The sequence below is a fragment of the Parambassis ranga genome, chromosome 17 (assembly GCF_900634625.1).
Source record: "Parambassis ranga chromosome 17, fParRan2.1, whole genome shotgun sequence".
Classification (NCBI taxonomy): domain Eukaryota; kingdom Metazoa; phylum Chordata; class Actinopteri; family Ambassidae; genus Parambassis; species Parambassis ranga.
Window position 1 is genome coordinate 9,471,053 of NC_041037.1, and position 24,184 is coordinate 9,495,236.

Here is a 24,184-nt window from a genome sequence, read left to right on the forward strand (position 1 = left end):
CACTGCATTTTGCTAAATAACCAATGTTTGATAGACACAAACGTTTCGCTGTATGATCTCTTTGGGTGTGAATAGAATAAATTAGCATTCCAAGTGTGCTGAAGATGGAGGAAAATTGGAAAAAGACAAGTTTCTCTTGGACAACAGCACTTATTTTGTAAACTGACTAAATTGCCAGAATACAAATAAATTAGAAGCAATACAATAATTTGATGCCATACAGTTTCTGTGATTTAGGCTGAAAGACACAAAACTTCAGCAAACATACTGCTTTCTTTTTGTCTGCAGGTGTCCCATCCAGCCCTAGGAATGTGATCTCGATCGTGAACGAGACCTCTGTGATCCTGGAGTGGCATTCTCCCAGGGAGACGGGCGGTCGGGATGATGTCGTCTACAACATTGTGTGCAAGAAGTGCCGGGCCGACCGTCGTTCCTGCTCCCACTGCGATGACAACGTGGAATTTGTTCCTAGACAGCTGGGTCTGACGGAAACCAGGGTGTTCATCAGCAACCTGTTGGCTCACACCCTTTACAGCTTTGAAATACAGGCTGTCAACGGGGTCAGCAACAAGAGCCCATACCCAGCTCAGCATGTTACCATAGACATCACCACCAACCAGGCTGGTAAGTGCGTGTTATTGCACGACCTAACCTGTTTCATCTTCATGCAACTTCCTACACTGTTCTTTTTTCCCTGTAAGCAATCTCATTTACCACCTAAGTAGTTCTATTTCATTTTGCATTTGTGGAATGGCAAATTCTCTGTCATTGGAAAAATGTGATTCACCTCAAAAGAGTATCATCTTGCACACTTCATGGCCTAGCAGACTTCAGGACTACTGTGATTTCACATTGCTCCACTGTGAATAATGAAGGCTCAAAGCATGAGCGGATGGGAGGATGTTGAGGTACACATCCTTTTTCCCCCATCTGAATCAAAATGAGGGATATCCCTTTAAGAAAATGCATTATGAGTTCACACCTGGGGACGTGTTACATTTTGGGACTGGACAAACACAATTTGTGGCACCATCTCTCTTTCCTTTTGTTTACACTTCAAACTGTATGATAGAAGTAGCCTCAGTTTGCAGACTCTCTGTGGACATTCTAGCTTTTAGCACTGGTAACAGTAATAATCCCTCTGCAAATCATTTATGAAATTATGTTTTTAAGTTTCACTTTCATCAGTTTCATCTTTTCTTTATGTCTGATAAGAGCCTTTTTTCACAGACCTCACCAGAAAAACAGCAGCAGTGGTGGAAATGTAAAGGCACATGAAATGACTAGTAACATAGCTATGCCCTTCCTCAGTCAGTGTGAATAAGTACATACAAAATCTGCCAGTGTTGAACTATTTAGTTGTTTATGTATGAGGATCAGGGACTGTAAACAGAATGACAATGACATAACAGCTCCCAAAAAAGTCAAGACATGCAAAAACATCTCAAATGCCCCCTGGTGGCAGGCTGCAGTATAAGTAATAGATATAACTCTTCTGGCACTGATCTGTGCTCAAGTGCTCATATTTTTCGATATGTTTGTATCAAATTAGTTATAGTTGGCTGATAAAGAAGGAAGTGATGTCACAGTTAGTAGCCAATAGAGAAGCCAAGCTATTCAAAGATTTGAGGATTGGGTATGCTCAGCGTAGAAGTTGTCTGGTGCATTGGCGGAAGAGGGACAATGCAGCTTCACTAATTCTGGTTCCAAGATGGAGTCTTCTTCCAACAGGGCGTAAAATTTTAGTTTTACTTTTGTGTCACAGGCAGAGGCGGAGCCACATAGTTCATCTGTATATTTAATCTATAATGAGGACATGGCTAGCCAGAGATAGAAGCATTTCTCTCCTGGTCTGTCAGTATACATATTATCCCTTTGATAGATCTGTGCACTGCCAATGAAAAGTGCCTTTATTCTGTTTATGCTGTTCTTTTCCTTGTCTCAGTATGTTTGTACTTGCATGTGTGAACTCATCCTCTAACTGCGCCTGTGTTGGGATCTGAGCGCAGCCAATGGAAATGACAGGTTGAGGATATTTTATGTCTTTGATGGTGCTTTCCGCAGCAGCATGTTTCATGCTTTTGTAGATCTTTGACTTGTACACAGAAGCACCTATCAAGGGACAAGTATTGACCAAGTGAAACATTTAAATGAGGCTTTTTTTTTAGGTTTCATTTCCTGTGGATGGGATGGACCATGAAAAATGCAGCTTGTGGGACCTAATAACAGATACAAAGTTGAGTTTACTGTGTGTTGAAAGACAAGGAGTTGTTGTGTGAGAAAAGAGTAACGAGCTGTGCACTGTTTCCTTAAAGGTTTGGATATTTTACATTCCTGTCCTGTACAGATGAGCAAAAAGTCTGATCCGAAGATGAAATGTCAGATGAATTCCAATTTAGCTTCTTTTCACTTTAATTGTAGAATGAACTTACTTTACATTTATCTCAAAGACCGGTGAAATCGTAATTACTTTATCCAGATCCCTTTTGTATAGGAGCACATTTTGAAATGAAATGTGGCCCGGTTGGTAGAGGGCACACTGCATTTGATTACAGCGACTCACATGGACTATAATGACCAACTGAACTTGTCTTTGTCTAAGAATGGGTCAGGGGAGGAGTGGGAGGGCAGACAAGGCAGGATAGAGAAATGGAGTGCTTTTTTTCCCTGCCAGACTGAGTGTCTGTGACAGTGAAAGAGAGGAAAATGAGGGAGTAAATAGGTCTGATTATCAAGGTGGCCTAATGGTTCTGACTGTCCCCATTTGACAGGCTAATAGTACACTTGACAGATAGATGTAGAAGAAGCAATGCCCAGGCCTATTGTTGTAGTCTGCTGCAGTAATGAGGTGTCTGCCAGTAATCTGCCAGGCCCATGTCCAGCCCTATGTGGCCCCATTGTAGCCAGGTAATTGCACTGTTCCTTGGTTCGACAGAGGGGGTTGGCAACAGAAGTATCCAAGAAAGGATTAATGCTAATAATGCAATTGAAGAACTGAGAATGACACATTCAATGTATACTTCTGTATTCTGCAGTTTCATAAAGACAACAACAATGCATCATGCTATTAGTGTAAGCCTTGACATCCTTTTTTCTTACAAAAAGAGGTGGGAGCCAGGAGAAGCAAGTAAAGTGGCAAGTCGTGTTTGTTGTCAATAGAGTACCAATAGAAGACTATTTGCTTCGGTGCACACAAATCATCTTCATGGGGCTGAACTTCCTGTTGTAATTATAATCATGCCAGCTCCAGATATCCCACCGTAAATCAGGGCAGCTTTAAAAGCTTTTAAAAATGATTTTTCCTGAATTATTTTAAATGTTTGTTTTTGACTTTGATTGAAAGAAATTAGCCACCTGGAGCAGCCATTTTGCTAAGTGCATCAGGAATCTTCACCCTGAAATGCTTTCCAGCTGCTTGTTTGCATGAAGCCGTCCCTTGGTATCACACAGGTTAGTGTGTTTATTTTAAAAATAGTTTCACCATATTTTTTTGTTGCCTGAAGACGTGGGCAAAGATAAAACAGCACACTTCTTACAGTCTCCTTTATATTCCCTCTCGGGCTCTGCCTTTCAAGGTGTGCCATTTTTGTCTCAGTGTTCAGCACGGCTGCTAAAAAAGGTTTGAGATGAGTAATATGATTGCTTTGCAGATAACAATTAATTAACATTGCTTTCTATTTATTTTCCATTTCACACAATCACTGCTTACAAATCGCATGCACAGTTCCATTAACAAAATGAATGCAAAGTGCATTTATAAGCAGCATTCGTAGATTCCACAACGGCCGTCAGTCCATACATGCAATGAATCCCTGGTTAGAGGACTATTGTCCAGCTGATGGTGCAGGTTTAAGTCACATAAAAGCAGGTATTTACAGTTTCCTTCCGTCTAGAGACCCTTACATCAGATTTAAGAACTTCTGCTTCTAAGCTCACAACAATGTTATCACTTATGGGATTTGACGGATAAATAGAGCCTTTCTGTAAAATAGGCTGTTGACAAAGGTAATGGTATATTATTACCTTCCCAGTCCTATAACAATGTCAACCTAAGAGAACAGTCTTTTATTTAGGAAAAGAAAAGTTTGTACTTGTCTCAGCGGAGTCTTTGACATGACAGATTAAAGGAAACCAAGCCCACCCAAAAACAGTACTCAGCAGCAGTTAGAGGGGTTAAGGTGTAAATTGACCATGAGAAGACAAGGGTGAGAGAAGGAAAAGGAGAGTGAGGAGGAGGAAGAGGTGGAGGAAAGGAGGGAATAATGGAGGTGGGGGAGGGTGGGTTGAAGGGATTTAGTGTGAATCACCAAAGAGGACATTTAACTGCCCTCGATCCCAGCGTGTGTCTGGGAGGAAGGACTGATCAATAGTGTGATTTAGGAGTTCATTCACGGCCTTTGCTCTCCAGGAGATACACACATATAAAGATACAGACACACAAAGGTTATATACTGCCCCCTCTAAGGCTATCATTCACACCTGACCTAAATCTAGTCATATTTATCTGTGTTAGCCTCTGAAAAATGGCTATTTTGTGTCATGTGGTTAGATTTAAGGAGTGAGAGACACTCTCTACTTCTAGAGAATTTATTAAAATGCTAAATGGCCTCAATATGGTCACATGGGTGATAAAAAAAATCGGCAGCCGTGTTTTCTTATGTAACCCTGTACATTTAACCAATATACACTGCTGCCTTAAGATCGGGAGTGCACCCTACTTTGAGGCCTGTTTGGTGAACAATGCATAACAGAAGTTGTATAAATTGCTTTAGAAAAATCAACTCTGATCTTAGCACAGCATTCTTGACCTAGATTATGTGCCAACAATCCCTCAGACCACAGAATGCCAAATATATTTGCAAACAATCCTCCTCCATTTAGCTGCTGTTTAGAGAGCTATTCCCACAGAAATGCAAACATCACTATCCTTGGCCTTCTATGGGCAAGTCGGCTTGGTGGGTTGCATACGAGATACTTAGAAGCAGTGCCCAAGACTGAAAATCCAAACAATCAGATATATAAAAGAGATCTGCACTCTGTGGGTTCCTCGGTCAGAAGAGATGTTAGGCAAACATGTCTGTGGAGGGGGTTCAAGACACTACTCATTATGTCTTTTAGTTTACGACGACTTTTCATTTGTTTTAGGGGTGTTTACCCTTTTTTTCTTGTTTTCCCTGTTATTGTATGAGTGTTAGGGTCTACAAAAGTTTCATCATCTTCGACAGTTCTTCAGGCCCTCTCTCTTCCATGCCATTTTTATTTTATTTGACGCCTTTTCTCATGAATCTTGAATGCTGTCCCCGGATCCAGAAAGTGAGGTATAAGCTGCACGCAAATATAAAAGTGCGGACTTGAATACTACTGTGTCTGTTGTCAATTTGGATGTCTTCATAAAAGTTTATTAAGTGAGAGTATGCATAAGTCTGTGTCTCTGTTAAAAAAATATGCATGCAGTGTATTATTTAAAAACAAAAAATAGAGCTGTGTTCAAAGTCCTCCACACATAATGTGATTTTGAAAATAATTCAAGCCTGTGGTTCCTTGACAAAAATCCATAGTGCTGAACTGATCCTTCTTTAAGATGTTTGAGAAGGGCCCATTACCATGTAGTCATGGCTGGCTTGGCCCTCTGAGCCTCTGCTAATAAGATGGCTAGCAGTTGAACCTTTGCCTTTGACAGAGGCACAGCACAGGCTATAGGCTTCTTTTCCTCATCTGAGACACTCAGTCCCTATTAGGAGGCTGCATGGCTCAATAGTGTGGCAGCTTCTTAAAGCACAAACCACAAGTACAATACAGAGAAAGAGCAATTTCGATTGTAGACGTGGCTTGCAAGTATGTATTCGTGTGAGTTGAGTGCAGGGGCTTTGATGCAAGATCAGCTGACCAATTATAGTGCAACATTCTGTCCAATCAGAGAGAAAAGTGCCAGCTGGGAATTCAGTTGTGGAAGCTTTATGCTGAATGTACAGCCAGCTCAGGCATTGTCCAAATGTACATGGTAGCTTTTAAGCCTATTGCTCCCACAGAAGTGATGTTTTAGTCACTGAAGACTGACTTTCTCAAGAAACCTTTTCCAGGAACTGTTTCTATGTAAGATCCTAGACTGTATATAAAGATGGATGATGACATCTCGCTAAAAGTGAGGCCAAAACCTCTGGTTTGCCCCTCGGTGGCTGGCTGCTATGTGAACATAAACCCTGCCTCCTCCATGCTAGTGGATGGGACACGGACGCACTTACAGACTAAAAATACTCAAATAAATTCAACTCATAGATTTATGAGTTTATGGCTAGCTCTTATCACTATATTCAAATGCTTATTTGATCAATACATTCATATTTAATTAGTTATTTTGTTGGCTAAAAAATAAAGAAGGGAAGTAATGTTGTAGTCAGCAACCAAGTTGCAGGAGGGAGGGATGTACTTGACATGCAGTGTGCAGAGTCTGGCTCCAAAATGGCATGTTTTTTCAACATGGCAACACCTATAGGTAAGATATTGGCTTCTGTACAATGGGAGGTGATGGAGCTCTGCTATCTCTTTTGCAGCTAAATGACCGCCTCCAGTATGGGAAACAAAGCCCAGTTAGAAGAGTTATAAATGACACTGTGGATGTTTTTTAATATACAGTCTACACATGAAGCAAACTAGTGCAGGGGTTGCCCTTGCTATTTCAGAATAATTGTACGATCTATATAGTGGCTCTGGAAGTAGTTTTCTACCTTCTAAGCAAGATAATCCTGGCAGTGTCATCATTGTTGAATTGAATGACAATGTCTGCTTCATAAACTTTGCCTATAAAGTTGGGTCTAATGCAGACTCTCAGTTGAAGTGGTGAATGTAAGGATATAGAAATGCAATAATAAATCAGTGGAGATATAGAACAACACATCTGATGTGCTGTTCCCTCAACAAAAAAAAAATAAAAAGAAAGCAAACTGTATTCAAAAGTAACACTACTGAAAACATATGCAAAGCTCTGACTTCACTGATTAGTCGTACAAAGGTAAATAAGCTTCTTTCTTCCTTCTTTCATCACCTTGTGTCATACTTTTCCTTCTCTGGCCCTCTCTCTGCCTCTCCGTCTTTTTCTCTCTCTCTTCCTTTCTGTCCAAGTCAGACGCATGGAGGCTTTGACTTTGATTAATGGTGAGCCAAGCTTTGCATTAAAAGCCATGGGCTGCAAGTGGGGCCAGATAAAAGTGGAGCACGGGAGCAAGGGATGGGAGGGATGTAGTGGAGGAGAGAGGCGTGCAGGACACAGTCACCAATCACTGTCAGCATCGTTGTCCCAGGGTGACAGTGGGGGGGACGCAGTTGGAGGGGACAGCGGTGCTTCATTGGGCTGAACCTCACCCTCGTACAGGCGCGACACATTGTCTCTGACAGGCTCTTCACACATAGGCTACTAGGACATGTGCACATTTCTTTCTGTCCTGCTTTTCCTCTCAGACTGTCTGTCCAGTGGGACACAGTCGTTTTTTTTATTCAGAGACTGTATGCTCTAAAAGCAGATGTTAATATTGTTCTCCATTTCAGCTGACACGGAAACTTTGCTAACAAGAAAATCCTGAACATTAATTACGCAAATCTAAGTTGTTGGTTAAAGGTGTCATAACAAGAAAATCCCAGCTTAAAAGGTGCTCCGGGAGAGAGAAACCTCTACACTCAAAATGTGACTCACAGGTCTCAACCCAGGACATACACTTACAGGGACACATAGGTTGTGCATGCACCCAAATGTGGGACCAGGACTCGGGGTTCTCCTGCTCCTCTCCCCTAACTCTTTTTTTTTGCACTGCAGGAATTTGTGTGTGTGGAGTGCCCCTCCCATGGGTCTGTCAGGAACAGCGTGTGCCTGCGGCCGGTAATTGATAATGCGGCCCAGGCAGCCCTAGCCCTGGTCACTGGAGCGTGAACCAGCCTGAGAAGCAGAGAGGCTGAAGTGCACTGAGGTGAAGCTTAGCCCTCACACTCTCTGTCTAGAGTATGAGAAAGGGAGAGCAGGAGGTGAGAGCCAAGGGAGGCAGACAGAACAGAATCCATTCACACTGACAGGATAAACAGAGCCCATTCATTTGTTCACATTTACATTTTCAGGCAATTATCTGACACTTCAAAACTGTAGAAAAAGCCAAAACATGATTTGCAAGCCTACAACACTGGGTAAAAAGTTCAGTGACAATCCTCACTCTCCTAACATCAGTACTTAAAAGTCTATGCAGAGGAGGAAAAGAAATAGAAAAATCACCACCGACTGTGATAACAGGGTCATTTAGTCGAGGGTGCTATTTGCTGCCTTTTGAACAGAGGAGTTATTCAGGAATATGGTGAGTAGAGACCAGGTGGAGCAGAGACTAGGCCCCAGCAGCGAATAGGCCAAGAGCCAAGTGGCTGATGGGCACAAAATGCAGAGCGTGGCTGTATTTATGCCTGCAGACACGACGGTGGAGAGAACTATGTGCAAACACCACCAGAGCTTTGACTTTAATGTGAGCAGCCATAGAATAAGTTTTTCAATCAAACTCACTTGTATGTCGACAAATTGGTTTGATGAGTACGTCTGGTTGGATTCATTTTTTAAAAACTTTAAATTAGAGGTTTGTCTCGGTACCTTGAAGGAGTGTATGATGATGATGCAGTTGATCCTAGGGGCATATTTATAAATGCCACTAAAGAAAATAGTCTCTACATAAGAGCAAAGCAATTTGCATTTTTATTTAATAATTTGCAATGTTTTTATAAAAAAAGCAGTTTCTGTATAAGAGTGACGCATTCATTACTGGGGATTATATTTACAGTGCCTGGAAATCTGCAAATTAAAAGAGCAAATATACTTATGTAGCATTTATTAAAATAAAGCTAAACACTGAGTAAACATCATTATGACCATGCTTACCTGCAGTATGCAGCATGATAGAAGCAGAGCAGGTACCTGCATGTGTGTTTTACTGTGTGTAGCTACAGCACTGTGGCTTAAACTAATGAGAGCTTAGCTGCTGCTGTATTGATGCTGATTAATAATTCCAAGGCTTTCTCCTTGACATGCTGTATCTGCACATGTCCACACACGTTTTGGGTTGATGGCATATGCACATTAGCATCCTTCTCCATCAAGCCCTGCAGAGAGCAGGTGCAACCTGAACTCCTGCCGCTCAACCTGGCCAACATCCACCTGGCTACCTGCACATGTAAAAAAATAAAATAATAGTAGTTCAACAGGATGAATTGCTAAAATATTACAATACAGAGAGGGAGAGTCATTTTAGGCTCTTCTCCTCAGAAATTCTTAACTTAAAAGATTCAATTATGTGTTATGTTGCAGGTGCTATGGCAGACAGAAAAATAGAAACATTTGGTGCCTACAAGCTACAGACAAGTAGTAAGCTAACTATAGTGGGAAAAGGAAAGTTTGTCGGTAGTGGCAGAGGGCAGAATTGGTCTTCTTTGGTATGGTTATGGCAATGATCTGTGATAAATAATCGTCCCAAAAGTTTTCTTATACTTTTGCAGAAAATCATATATTTTGAGAAAGGGGAGTTTTCAAGGTCTATAAACAAGCTGCTTGAAAAATGTTGGTTTGTCCAGAATGAAAAAAAGGAACAAATCATTTCAAATGAAATATGGAACATTTCATGCAAAAGCTTTAGACCACAAGGAATCAAACCAGCACAGTTCATGGCAGACATTTAGGAACTTGTTAGTTTTCCTTATATTACATATTATATGTTAGATAAACAAATATGGCTATAAAAAGTAAAGTTTAGCACCAATAAATGTTACTTTTAGAAAAGAAACTTTGGGTCGTTGAACTACTTTGATGCTACTGTCAGCAGGGACAAGGCATCCACAGATTCATTAAATGTCAACACTGAGAAAATGTGCCGAGGTAATGGTAGGCAAAAAAGACAGCAAGGTCGACTCTGCATTGGAATAATGACACCCATTCCAGTGGTAAAAATTAGGGTCAATTTCAGTTCAATCCAATTTATTTTATTTCAAACTGGTTGTAGATTAAAACCACACTTTCAGCCAATCAGATGCTGCTCTGTTCCAGATGCAGCCTTATCTTGAAAACACAGAAACAGAGTAATTCCTACAGACGGGCTGTTGTTCCTTCTGACTTATATTTAAAGGTATACAACAACATAAGCATGCACAGAGTTTTATTGCTGTTGATGTCTTCCGTATGTCCGATGACTCAAAGTGTGTGTGGTGGTGGTGGTGGTCAGGTATGAGGACAAAAACGATGGAATGAGCAGGAAATTGCCAAGTGTCTGGGTTAATTGACAGCTCGTGTGTGTGCATTCAGGTGTACTGGGGCTGAAGGATGGAATAGACTGTGCAGCTGGGCCAAAACGATCACAATGCTACAGCTATTTGACTCCAAAGCATTTGCTTTAATGTACATGTAGTACATGTGCAGATGGGGTCATGTGCTATATTGACTACAGAATGTCCTTTTTATTTCATTTGAGATACATGATAGTTGCCTACTTGTGCCTGATAAGTGCCTGATTTTTGACATACAGGTAGACAAATACATTTGCCGATTTCATTACAACATACATCCATGAGCGGATGTCTACTGAATGCCTCCCGAGTGACAGTAATTTGACATATCCTATTACATACTGTGTACGTTAGTAGCATATGAGCATACTGGCTGCATTTACAGTGGACAGTGATAGTATTACTGTAAGAAAAAGTCCAACTGTGCATTTTTTAAATGTAATTATAGAACACTTGCGTTGTATGTTTTCGTGTATGTTTTTTGATGATAACGAAGACCTATTGTTTTCTCTTCTATTACATATACTCACTCAATTGACAAAAGTCAGTGAATTATTTAAAAAAAAAGAATTATAAAAGGGTTTTGGAGCCATATCAACCCCATCCGGTGAGTCCTGTGGACTAAATCTAACACTTGACAGACTCAATCCAGCCTTGTAGCAAAATTCAGCCACATTCGGTCCACACCTACAAATCACAGCCAAATCTGGCAGCCATATTTTGGCCAAATCCTGCTGATACTTGGTCCTGCAGTGCCAGAATGTGAGTTCTGAGTGCCACTCTAATCGGTCTGACTCAGCTGGTTACCTGGGTGCTGATGAGAGGCAGTTGTACTGTTTAAACTTGGCCACTGTGAGGAGTACTGATGGTGTGTTTAGGTGGACAGTGTTGTTTAGAAATTTTTCAAATATGAACAGTTATTAGCTATGATTAAAGTTGTTTGTGCCAAATCTATTGTTTATGCACAACTGTAATACTATATAGCATGCTAGTAATACTATGTACTATATGCATAAGATTTTTGTAAATTCATCCTGAGGACTAGTTCCAATTAACACTCATGGGAAGGAAGCTTTCAGACTAATGTGTTCTGCTAAGTGTGCTGTTCAGTCAGACTTGGCTGAGAAAAATCACATCCCTGGGTGACTGCACTTTTTTATCATATTAAATAAACACCTACTTACAGCTGGCGAGCAGTGGTAGTGAGACTCATCTGTAATCATCACCAGTCATTATGAAATATTCTGATTTTGTGTTGCTGTCTCTGTTTTCTGCAGCTCCCTCTATAGTTCCCATCATGCACCAAATCAGTTCCACCATGAACAGTTTCACACTGTCATGGCCTCAACCAGAACAACCCAACGGCATCATCCTTGACTATGAGCTGCGCTACTATGAAAAGGTAAGCTGTGTGTGTGTGTGTGTGTGTGTCTGTCCACTGAATATGCAGAGCAAGGTGGATGTAAAGCACCCCCCTCACTTAGAATCTTAGAATCTAAGCTGATATCTCTGAGCAGAGTCCCCTGGGTTGATAATATGTTCTTTCACCGTGTTCACTCCATCTCTCCCACTGTTCTTTGGTTTCTACCGCTGATGAAGTGAAAAGGTTGACCTCTGCTCCAGGCCCACTCTGCACAGTGCAGCAACCTGTCCCGCTGTGAAAATGCATTGCGTCTGGAGGGAGTCACATCGACCCGTCTGCTCGCACACAATGCGTCTGCTTTATTAAGTCGCCAGCCCTACCCCACAGTGCCTGTGCTGCTCTGGTATTGACCTGTAGGCTTTTCCCAAGGCCTTGGACATAATGATACAGAGAGACTGGAGACTCTGGCTTTTTGTTTGGGCCCTTGTTTGTCCTCCTAAAGCTGATCGATGGGTATAGCAAGGTTGGCCATGCGCATTTTTTTTTTCTTTCCACTAGTCTTTGTCATCTTAAGCTAAGATTTTGTGAGGCTTGGTGCACCTTCACCCATGTTCTGCTTTCCAAATAAAAAGATAAAAATCAATAGTTTTATCAATCTCTCTCTCTTCTCTCTCTCGCTCTCTCTCTCTCTCTCTCTCTCTCTCTCTCTCTCTCTCTCTCTCTCTCTCTCTTTTAACACACACACACACTTATTTGACCGAGGTTCCTGGATCAATATTCACAACAAAATAATTTTGTCACATATAGCATTTTCCATCAGACAGAACAGGAATCATGTTTTTTCAATGATGTTTGCAGTTGGAAACTCAGTTATCCAATAATAGCTGCATCGCTGGCTGTTTTCCCCCTCTGGCGGTGCACAGGTCATGAAATTGAAACCGATTGCTATGGCCCTGAGAAACCTTATCTGCCAGACAGCTTAGTGTCGTGTAAATAACACTTATACAACCCCCCATTAGCTCATGAATATCAATGAAACCTAATCCTATTGATGTTTATGTAGCGCATCCTCGCACAAATAGATGAGCACGGCGTAATCACAAATTAGTGAATTAACGAGGACAAGATTGCTAATTGCACTGGGATAATTCAGGTGACTGAGAGCTTGCGCTCTGCTTCTACCTCTGTCTTAACATACCTACGTACCCCCCCACCACCTATGTGTCTTCTAGACAGAATCCAGTGTGCCAGTGTGAGTAAGACACAGAAGGTGAGTCAGAGTGATTGCTTTGTGACACCCTGGGCTGCGGAGATGAGATATCCACTACGGTGTTCCTCTTTTGACACTCTGTATTTTGGATCTGACAAGGTTTTTTATAGGTTCTAAACAGACTTTTCTTCAGCCGGCCCTTGCTGTCCAAAGTGTCAGTGCAGATGTGTTTTTATGCCTGATTAAACTCGCAGAAGGTGGGAAAAAAAAAAAAAAAAAAACAGGCAGTAGAAAATTTTGCTCAAACAAACCTGTATGTATTCATGCCTAATTTCCATAACTGTTAAAATTGATTATGCACATGCATGATGAGAAGACCACATAAATTCTCTGTGTCACCTTGGTGCAGGTTACTTGCGTGCATTTTTAGTTTGCCTGCTTGCTTGCTTGCTATGGAAAAAAGCAGGGAATTAAATTGCATACCATCTAGGTCAGTCCTGGCAACCATCCATTGATTCCCTGCATGCTTAAGAGGTCCAGAAAATGTGGAAGTCCCTTCCTGCTGCAAAGTGATGATGTGGCCTTTGAGTCATAACAGGCATAAATGGTGGAATGTCTCTCGCCATGTCTATCACACACACACACACACACACACATTAATAGCTTTAGGTAGTCTTTATATAAATACATACAGTATATGTATGACCTTGCTATATCTTTTTTATGCATCTCACTCATGCTTTAATTAATCTGTGAGTAGCCACACTGTTGTGCTTCTGGAGTTGATTGTCTCAGTGTGCCTGCCGCTTTTAGGCAGTCCTTAGCGCAGCAGAGACCTGTCTTTCTGCACAGGAGTCCTTCTATACCCATTTACAAAGGCAACTTCTCAAACAGCACGCCACCGTCACATTTTGTGTTGAGTTCATACTTCAGGCCATTCATGAAAGAAATATCCACTTTTTTGCAGGACCATGAATTTTTTAACTGGTGTTTTCATTATTTTTAGGTATATTTGTATTAATTGGACGGTTCACGAAAGAGAATGACAGATAAATCAGGGAGCGATGACCCTGATTATTTTGTACTGAGAACATGACAATAGTCTGAATTCAGAACAGCATATTTGGTGTGGATGTTCTGAATTGTGCCTTTTAGAATATGTGTCTGTTTACACTCAGCTCTGTGGTGTAAACAAAGCAACCGGCCAACAGTTTTCAAGGATATGAACATGAATATTAGTGGAGTATTCATTTTTATTAGCCATCTGAATAGCTTAGTTGAAATGTTGAGTTTTGGGAATTTAGAGCCACAAGGACGGCCGCCTTCTGGAGCTGCAAGTAAACATGGCTTCATAATGTTGCCTACAAGAATTATGGAAGAGATAAAGCATTACAAAAGGGTTACACTACAAAAATTATATCTAATATAGTCAGGAATTGGATATTGTGCACATTAAAGTGCCATGAGGTGGACATATTAGTGGTTTAAATGTGAACATAGCTGTGTGCAAAAAGGTGGTCTGCCAGATCTAGATGGTGGTAAAATGTAATTTTGAAGTGTTTTTTTACTTTGAATTGAAAACCTTTGAGCACAGCACACATCACGGTTATAATCACCATTACAATCTCTACAATTGTATTGCTATGTAGCACAAAATGCTACCAGTCACGATATTCCCAACACAACAAAATTACATTTAAGGCCATGACTTCCATCTATGCCGGCGCAGAGGGAAGAGTGATGACTCAAGAAGACTCTGTTTTTGTAATTTCACCTAAAACCTAAAAGGGTGTTTACTCAGCAGACACCCCCACCCCCTTCTTCAGCCTACCTTCTAAGCTGTCCCAACACCTTGTAAATTGGCTAGCAAGATTAAATGAGTTAAAGGTTTGCAAAGTGGAATCTCACGGTCTCCTTCTCTCCTTTTTTCTCACACCATTTTTTCCTCCAGTTGCTTGAAAATTTGGGGAGGGTGGAAATAACTCAGCATAGCGCAGGTCAGGCCCTCCATTAAGGCTGGAGTAGAGCAGCCACCAGCTCTGGTTACTGATAGCTCTGTCTGTGTCAGAGAAAGAGAGAGAGAGAGAGCGTGTGTGAGAGTTTGTGTTTGTTTGTTTGTGTGTGTGTGTGTGCGTGCGTGTGTCAGCAGCAGTTCAGGTGTATCCATTTTGGATGATGGCAGCACTGTCATGCTACAGTGTGAGAAATTCAAGAGCAAATACAAGTTTTTTACAGCACGTCGTCAGGATAGCAAACAACACTGACCGCCTCACCATCTGCATTTTTGGAACTCTGAAATCTCCCTTGTGCTTCACATACAATTAACCATTCCTCTGAAGAGGAGCCAGAAGAACGTATTTATTATTCTTTTCTTCTCTCCCTGCCGGCATTCAAAGTCGACCAACAACACTTTTGTAGACGCACACAGATGTTGTGCAGACAAGTTTTAGAGTTGTTGTGGAACCTTGTGAAAAGCAGAGCTCCCTCAGTCCCCCAGCAGGTTTTATTCATATCCCACTCTTCCTCTCTCTGCCTTTGTCTCCCAGCTTGCACGCTCAGTTAGTCTCCAGGTGAATGTGATGCATACACAGAGTAATCTCAAAAGGAGGTGGCTGCAAATAACACGAGAAAAGCAAACTGAAAGAGATGGAGCATCTTTACTGCAGATATACTGCCTTTGTGTGCCACACTAATCTGTGTTCATTAATGCAGCTTTATAGGATCACAATGAAGGGAGCATATTTGCTTTTCTGTTGCTGTGACATTTCTTTGCACAATGATCAAGAGACTAGAGAAGTCTTTAATATCAAGTTTTATCACCGTTGCATTCCTGTAAAAACAATGACCATTTTATTTTAGATTAGAATTCATTATTTTCTTTAATAAAACCATTTAACCTCAGGCAGAACTTTTTTAATCAGGAACATTAATTGGATTTTCTTTTTTATAAACATGATGTTAGAATGTTCTCCCTCTCATACTCTTGTGTTTGAGTGTGTGTGTGTGTGTGTGCTTCTTATTTGCATGCATGCATGTGTGTATGTGTGAGCCTGTGAAGAGGACACATGGTATCCCACCATGTTTGACTTTGTGCCAAGTGGCCATGCTGTCCATTTTGGGTGGTTGGCATTTTTTGAAAAACACACACACACACACACACACAAGTAAAGTGAATTAAAGTCAAGCTTATTTGTATGGTCCAACATAAAATAATGTCAAAGTGACCTTGGTTTTGAGTAGAAAGCTGTAACATACAAAAAAAGGCTGTAAAATGTGACAAAGCAGCACAAAAGGAATTCAAACAAACTGAAGGTTTTGTTTAAAATTACACATTTTGGCAGCAGCAGTACACCCACAATTATTATTCTAATTCTTACTAGTAAATGTGATTCCAAAAAAAATGTATTCAAGACTAAATTGGCTAAATTCTGTGATAACTGTGTGATCATGTCTGTCAGGATCACTCGAAGAGAACGACCATAATCACCATGTGTTCCTCATATTTATTTATTTTTAATTTCTCCTCGAGTTTACAATCTAATTAACATTTTTATAATATTACATGAAACAGATTCACCAAGGATCCACTCAAGAGGGCTATTTACGTGATCAGGCATTATCATTCCACTTAACATAGGCAGCTTCAACCAAAGGTGCTTTCCCCCATGTGGGTACCCGTTTTGTTTCCATCACTAAGAGCTGTGTCTGGAGGAACATGAGGAACCCTGAGGAAGTTTAGCTGCTGCTGCATCTTATTGGTTTGTTTTTGTCAGTTTTGTCACAAGCTTTGAGGCATTTGTGTTTTTCCATTGAGGCAAAAACTTCCAGCTGGAAGCAGACAGGTTAATGCAATAAGAATGAGATATTTTTCACAGTATGTCCACATATTTTTATAGCAAAACCTTCTACTGCCAGATTTGACTATTTATAGGGCTATTGAGGATTTAATGCTCCCTTAACTATACACCACTAGTCAGAACATTGGAAGAAACCTAAAATGGGAATCAATAGGGATTTCCCAATTCCATCTCAAATATCAGGTTTTTGGGGGAGGATCAAGGCAAGAGAGAGCAGTGAGGGTGGAGTGAGCATGGATGCAGAGACAGGGCAGCATTAGCAATCAGAGAAATACAACTTTCTAAAGTGCAGAGTAGCTAGTTTTTTATTGCATTGCAAAGTTCTTAATTTGACCAGCATATACACTAGATTATTATTATGGATTTTGATATTAATTAGAATAAAATTATTCTAATCAATTCAAATCAATTCTGATTGAGACTTGGTGCTCTTCAGAATTAGGTAGAAAAAAAATGGCAGATTGGATATATAAAAAAAAAAATCAATGCATCCTTAAGGTAAACTAATCTTGTTAAGGTTGTTCCTGTGATTTTACTGAAAGCTACAGAGACCCAACTCCCCACGGTGCTTCCTGTCTGTCACCCCTGGCAATGCTTTTGATTGGCTGCTCCACCATCTGCCTTCCCACCTGCATCTCTGTCTTTATTTAGCATGTTAGGGTGTGGTCCCACTAATCCCCATTTGACTGGCAGCAGGAGAGGACCTCTCGTGGCTGGAAGTCCCTCCTGGCATGGCCTTTTTATTGGCTATCCCCTAACCTGCTAGAGTGCCAAATGCCAACTCATTTTTTAAGTGGCAGATGTGGGTGTGTATGTGTGTCAGATAATCCCCATTTGACAGACAGCATGAAAGGACCATTCCTAGCTGGTGCTCCCCCCCAAGGGAAGCTCGCCCATTGGCGGTTTGCCATCTGTCTGCTCACCTGTACTCCATTCAAACTCAACAGATGGGGGTGTGGTTCTGAGGAAAATCAGAATGACTGATAGCATGAAAAGCCAAATCCTGACCCCAAGTGGTCCGTGTGCACTCAACCGTGTCTCAGACCAGATGAATAGGTGACTCTGGGCCCAATCCCTTATGGGTTTTCTTGTGTCCTGCACCCCTTTTCACATGCATAAGCTGCTGCTCTGAAGTCAAATTTCAAAAGTATTTGTATGCAGCACGTTAGAGAACTGACATCTTCTGTGAGCTAAACGTCTGTGAAATGATTAAACTCTGAAAACCAGTTACATCCAGCATTCCATTTTTTCCCTCTCAGAGACAGAATAAAAGCCTGTTGGTGTTGATGCTTTTTTTTCATCCCAAGCCCAAACATTTGTCTTCATCAAGCCAAGAGTGTCCAATAAGACTTAATGTGATTGCACACATCATTATGTGGGGAGGGGGGCAGATTTCATAGCTGTGTTTACCTCGTCTGCTCAATGACGGAGCAACCGGAATGATTCAATTACACCAATCAGATTGGATAATGATTTCGGTGTGGGTTGCTTCTGCCTCAAGTTTCTTATCGTTTCCTGCCATCTTCTTCCATCCTCCTCCTCTTCCTCCCTTCCTCCTATCTATTTTTCCACTGCACAGTGTTGTCAACTCTTTTTTTTTTCATATTTTCTCAGGGCATATATACATGTATTATAAGATGTAGTTCAGCATTAAACGAGACTGTGTTTACGAAGCTTTAAAAAAAGACTTGTTTCTATTTACATTCTTACGCTTTACGGTGCCCCCTCCTCCTCTCATTCTACAGTTTGTCCGCATCTAGCTATCAGCGGCCTGCAATGGTGGGTGTAGTGTAGGTGCAGTCTTATTTTCTGGCTGTCATATTCACTCTGGGTTATGGGAAGGTGACAGGCCCAAGTCATTACTGATCCGCCATAGCAGCAAGTCCCAAACTACTCTGCAGCAGACTGCCAACGGGCTCTGCTGAGCCTGGAGAGAAGAGTTGATTGTTTAAGCCATAGATTAACTTAGTGCTTGGCTACTCAGCCATATATAAGTAAATACATCCATATACAATTCCTTTCAGACATGCATGCAACGTCTGATCACATAAGCTTCACTGATAAACATGGCAGCAGCCTGCAATTACAGAAACAGAAGGGGACATTTCTACCAAGAAACAAGTAAAAGTTCCATGCAGGCTTGACTGCCATGGACAGAGACATTGATGGACGACAGGCTGTCCTCCTCCAGCACCAGAGGGAATATGGGGGCAGGGTTAGCAGAGAGATCAGGGACAATCAGAGGCAGAGCAGGTCATGCAGATGGAGGAGAGGAGACTGTGGCTGAGGCTCAGAACAATAAATGTTACACTTTGATGAAGTTACAATATGTATGGCAAGTCCTCAGTGTGCAACCATTGTGTATCCATAACTGTGAAATTTGTGATTTTCAATTAAAAGTAGGGCAAATGCCTAAATGCAACAAACAATGACTGCAAAACGGATTTTCTCTTGATGTGAATGTGTATGGAGTTGGCCTGCTGCCATACAGTACTACAGTGAACAAAACAAGAGTGAATGTAAAGTTCCAACTTCTTTCAGTAATTAAATGACCTCATAAAGAGCATCAGAAGAGACAAATGCACAACCCTGTTTTATTACTGTTCAGTCGTTGCTATTGCTGTTTGTCATTCATTTACATATTGTGTATATTGTATTCTGCTGTGTTGTGTATCTGCGGTTCAAACCATCAAGCCAGCTTTAGTTGAGGCTGTCTGATTTACAGCAATTAAAAAGGCTTAACTCACCTCCTCCAATCCACTTATATCATACAATTTCTTGATTATGTCAATTCTGGATGCTTCCATCTTCCCTCTGTGACTGAACACTTTCCTGGTGACATCTTTTGAGACCTGTTCCTTGTGTTCACTGCTTCTTTCAGGATCATGCAGAGATAAACTCCACCATCCTGCGGAGCCAAACTAACACAGCACGTGTGGAGGGCCTCAGGCCGGGTACAGTCTACGTGGTACAGGTGCGCGCACGGACTGTGGCTGGCTTTGGCAAATACAGCAGCAAGATGTGCTTCCAAACCCTCACAGATGGTAAGGATAGCAGAGCCAGGAGAAGCAGCCTCTCTCTCTCTCTCTCTCCATCCTTCTCTGTCTTGTTTTTTCTCCTTCACACTTGTACATACACTCTGGTTCTTTCTAACAATCTCCCTCTGTGTCTCTTTGTATTTGTTGTTGCATTATTATGAGTAGGTGAGATAGAGACTAACCCCCAATCTTTGATTGTATTTCTGTTTCTACAGATAAATTAATTTCCTTGTTGGTCAAGTTCAAGTGTGTGTGTGTGTGTGGGTGCTTCAAATATGTAGAACGCTGAGTGTCTTTTGTTTGTGCAACTAACTGTGCTTGATCCAAAATGCTTAGCTAATTGGTTTTTCACCCAGCCCTTCTGTTGCTGGAGAGCTGTCCCAGAATGCATAGCTGTGATTAGTAGTTGATGAGATTAATTTTTTTGCCATGGGTGGCAGGGGGTTGTTGGAAAAGAAACAGTACGAAGATGCCGAAGATGGGCTGTAACACCTGGTAAACTGGCAAGGCTGTAGAACTATGTTCATTAGTGTAAAATGCAAAGAGGTGTGTGCGCAGAGAGTCGGTGAATATCACTTCTTTTGTAACCTTGGCAGGCAGTGAAATTGGTGCTACAACAGACAGCACGATTCAGCGTGGGTGTAACATTCACAAGCTTTTCCATTTCATTGTGCCTTATTGGGCGGCTAGACTACGACGCACATACATCAAAGACAGGCTTGACATTTCCACATTGTATCGCTGCTAATAAAGACGATAACGATGAATGAGGTGGTGATGATCTTGAGGGAGGTGAAGACGGGAAAGATGATAATGATGATGAAGTCGATCATTGTGGCTATTTACCTGCACAGAGCAGATGCGATGGCACCATCATGGCCCCTTTGCTCTCCCACATTATCTTTCCATTGAAAACGTATGCATAATGTGAGTATGAGCACGTACGTGCATGTTCATTCACACCGGCGCTGTTTACAGGGTATCCATTGGCTGGCTGCCATAGCACGACACTCGTCATGGCAATTAGCACCAGACACAAGAGGACTGCCGACAATAACACCCACATCTCTACCTCCTGCCCCTCTACCAGTCTTTTTCCTCCCTGTCAAGGCGCTTCATTGTCTCATGAAGACAACACCCTGCCACCCAGCCTCTCCATGTCTTTTTTTTCCCCCAAAACATATAATCCTCTTTGTCTTCCTGTCAGCACGTTTTTTATACACCTCTACAAGGTGTCCCTATACCACCTCTAGACACACAAACACACAAGCAGTGCAGGATTGATTGACAGGTGTGATTAAAAAAAAAAGAGGTGATTGGTCCATCAGTTAGGTGACCAATGTCACAGTTCTACAGTTGTCTAATAGGCGGAGGCCTCCAGAAGTAACTGATTGTAATAGGAGCCTATTTACAGCTGAAACAGGAGTGTGTGTGTGATTTCTGGCTGTCAAGGAAAATCGCCATTCTCATACGTGTGAAGGGGAGATTTATCTGGACCTTTCACACCTAATGTACATCAAAAGAGTGACAGAAAGACTGCCTGGAAGTTTGAGTAGCTGGAACAGCATTCATACTGTTTGCTTGAAATGTGTTTGATAAATGTGCAAGTTAAAAGAGTGAGCAATTCCTGTCACATTCCGTTTCCTCATATATCGCAGCTTTCACACTGCTCAGAAGATGCATTAGTTCTCCCTTTATCACTTTAATCCAATAGGCGCATTCTACATGGGGGATTGGATTTAAGAGCTGCTGATTTGCCTGCAGCATGCTAAATTGTGCATTGCTTTAACTTCTCTGTTTGCTGGTGCCAAAGTCACGGAGAGGCAGCCATACAAAAAGATAACTAAGGATTCTGCTGCGTAGCATTTTTTTAGGTCGGCATTTGAGGCAGTCCTTCGAACTGGCAGCAGTCAGCCCTGGCTAACATAAAACACTTTTGGTCTGTATGTGTGATTGGCAGTGGATGACTTCCTTTCAGCGCCGTAGAAACAACATTCCAAGGTGCATTTTCTTGTCCACTCGTTTTTGACAGCTATAGCAACAGAGAAGGCTGAGAGACCCCCCTCATTCTTTCTCACCATCGGTTTTATGCATCTCTCTCTCTCTCTCTCTCTCTCGGTTTATCAAACACAACCTGTCAGTCAGTCTTGCAAAGGCTCACAGGATTTCAGTCAGCACCTCTCAGCAGAGATCTATATGTTTTCTTTATCCATCAGTACACCCAGCCCAACCATTCTTCTCTGCCCTTACCTCCACACACACACACACACACTTCCAAATAAACACAGTCATGTCGCCTTACCAAAGCCATACTCTAAGCCCATCTGTCTGTCTGTCTCATTCCTCTTTTTGTAACCCAGATGACTTCAAGTCTGAGCTGAGGGAACAGCTTCCTCTGATTGCAGGGTCAGCAGCAGCAGGAGTCGTCTTCATTGTTTCCCTTATAGCCATCTCCATTGTCTGCAGCAGGTAAGCACATTTTTTTTCTTTGTATTGTCTCTTCTAACATATATACATATTTGCTGCAAAGTTAGTGACTTCACCTCTTTACAATGATTATTTTAGCTTCTGTTGAGGCTGTTTACATTTCCCTTAAAAGTGGGAAGTAGCTATAGTCATAAATATATGGACACGATAACAACACCTTGCTAAATTTGAAGGGATAAATTTCCACCACAATTTGGGCCACCTTATTATAGAGAATGTTTTTTATAGTAACATCAGTATTGGACTGTACACAGCTTTCCTTGGTCCTGGTTTTGAATTTTCTGTGTGCCCCTGTATAGGTATTGTGATCATGTTTTGTATCATGTCTCCTTTTTAAGCTGGCCTTATGCAGCCATCCACAGAACCTGCCACTCCTAACTGCAACATCCCCTATTTATTTCCCTGTCTACTCTGTTCCATCTGATAAAGACAAAAATGTCAGAAGATAATATTAAAATGGCAGGTAGATGTGATGAAAATGAAAGCTGCATTGTCACATTTGAAATTGAATACTCAATTCCACAGAGAACCTTGACGACAACCGCTACTTCGCCCTGTTAAGCCAATTTCATTTTGCAGCAGTTTGTCACATCGTCACATTCCTTCGTCGTCTTGCTCCACTTTAGCCGTATGAAAGTCAAATTTTCTGCAGTGCTGTGTGCAAGTTTTTAGCAAGTAAAGTGTTCATCAAATGGGCTGGGCTCTTTTGATGCTGAGGCAGAGGAGACTGATGAAAAGGAGAGAGATCCTATCAAGGTCTAATTAAAAATCAGCTCATTTTCATAAACTTCATTTGCCATTGCTAACCCTCTGCAGCCAACTCACAGAAAAGCACGAACAATTACAGAAAAAACCTTGTTTACTCTTATTCTCACTCTCTCTCTCCATCTATTAATCCCTCCCTTAGGAAAAGAGCATACACAAAGGAAGCAGTGTACAGTGACAAGTTGCAGCATTACAGCACAGGAAGAGGTGAGTCCACCATCATTCTTACACATCCTTGACACTTTCTGGTTCTTGCATTTCCAGAAGAACATATTTTCAATTCATCCTACCAAATACTCCCATGTAGGGTAATGGTGTAACCCTAAAACCTTAGCAGCCATCTGTCAGTTCTATCAGTGTGTTTATTATGATGCAGATCCAGACAAAGCTTACAGTAAAAACATGACCAAATTTTAGGCTACAGTACAGATCTTTTGGCACAAAACATTTACGTGTTGTATGCCAGACAGGACTGTCAGCCACTCAGCCCTTCTGTTGAGAGCTTTTGACCAAGAAAGGCAGAGAGAAGCAAACAGAGAAACTCGCTCTTGTCTCAGAGTTTTTAGATAGTTAGAACAACAATTAATGCTAGCTGGCTCGCTTAGATGGTGACTCATTGTGTGGCTTTTGTGATTCGAGAGCCAGAAAGAAGTGAAAGTAAGGGAAGTATCAGGAGCATCGTTAAGATGTCTCCTTAGCTGGACTGTCATCAGATGTGAAACTCTGGTACATTACATTAGACAAAGGTGTTCTGGAACTGATTTTAAGGGCCTAAAACTGTTGATTAATAATAAAAGTCTGTAAAAGTTGCTTTATAAATTTCAATTTGAAAATGTAAAAAGACTGTGCTGCCTACGTTGACACAAAGTGCTGTCATAATTTTAGTTCTGATCTGCTACACATCCATTTTCCCCTTTGTCCAAACCTCTCCTGTCATATCACTTAAGATGTAAGACATGCACGTTATGCATTAAATGGAGGGTAGGAGGAAAGTGAAAATTACCTGAGGTAAGTGTCTGTTGATGTAAATGACATTTTCCTTCCCTTACACTGTGACATTGACTGACATCTCTTTGGGCTGTGTGATAGCTGTGATTGAGTCATGTTTTAAGCACTCCCTGGGCACCCGACTGATGAGGAGAAGAAGCCTGAGGGACACACTCACCCA

The 24,184-nt window shown here is 41.4% G+C and overlaps 1 protein-coding gene across 2 annotated transcripts in view; it reads left to right on the forward strand.

The window, feature by feature from the left end:
* Window positions 1–24,184, forward strand: part of ephb1 (EPH receptor B1) — a 131,705-nt gene that overhangs the window by 86,818 nt on the left and 20,703 nt on the right. For both annotated transcript variants that reach the window (XM_028426851.1, XM_028426852.1), the window contains exons 5-9: window positions 289–624; window positions 11,574–11,698; window positions 19,608–19,770; window positions 22,125–22,233; window positions 23,159–23,223. In XM_028426851.1, the coding sequence (XP_028282652.1) occupies window positions 289–624; window positions 11,574–11,698; window positions 19,608–19,770; window positions 22,125–22,233; window positions 23,159–23,223 (798 nt within the window). The remainder of the gene's footprint in view (window positions 1–288; window positions 625–11,573; window positions 11,699–19,607; window positions 19,771–22,124; window positions 22,234–23,158; window positions 23,224–24,184) is intronic.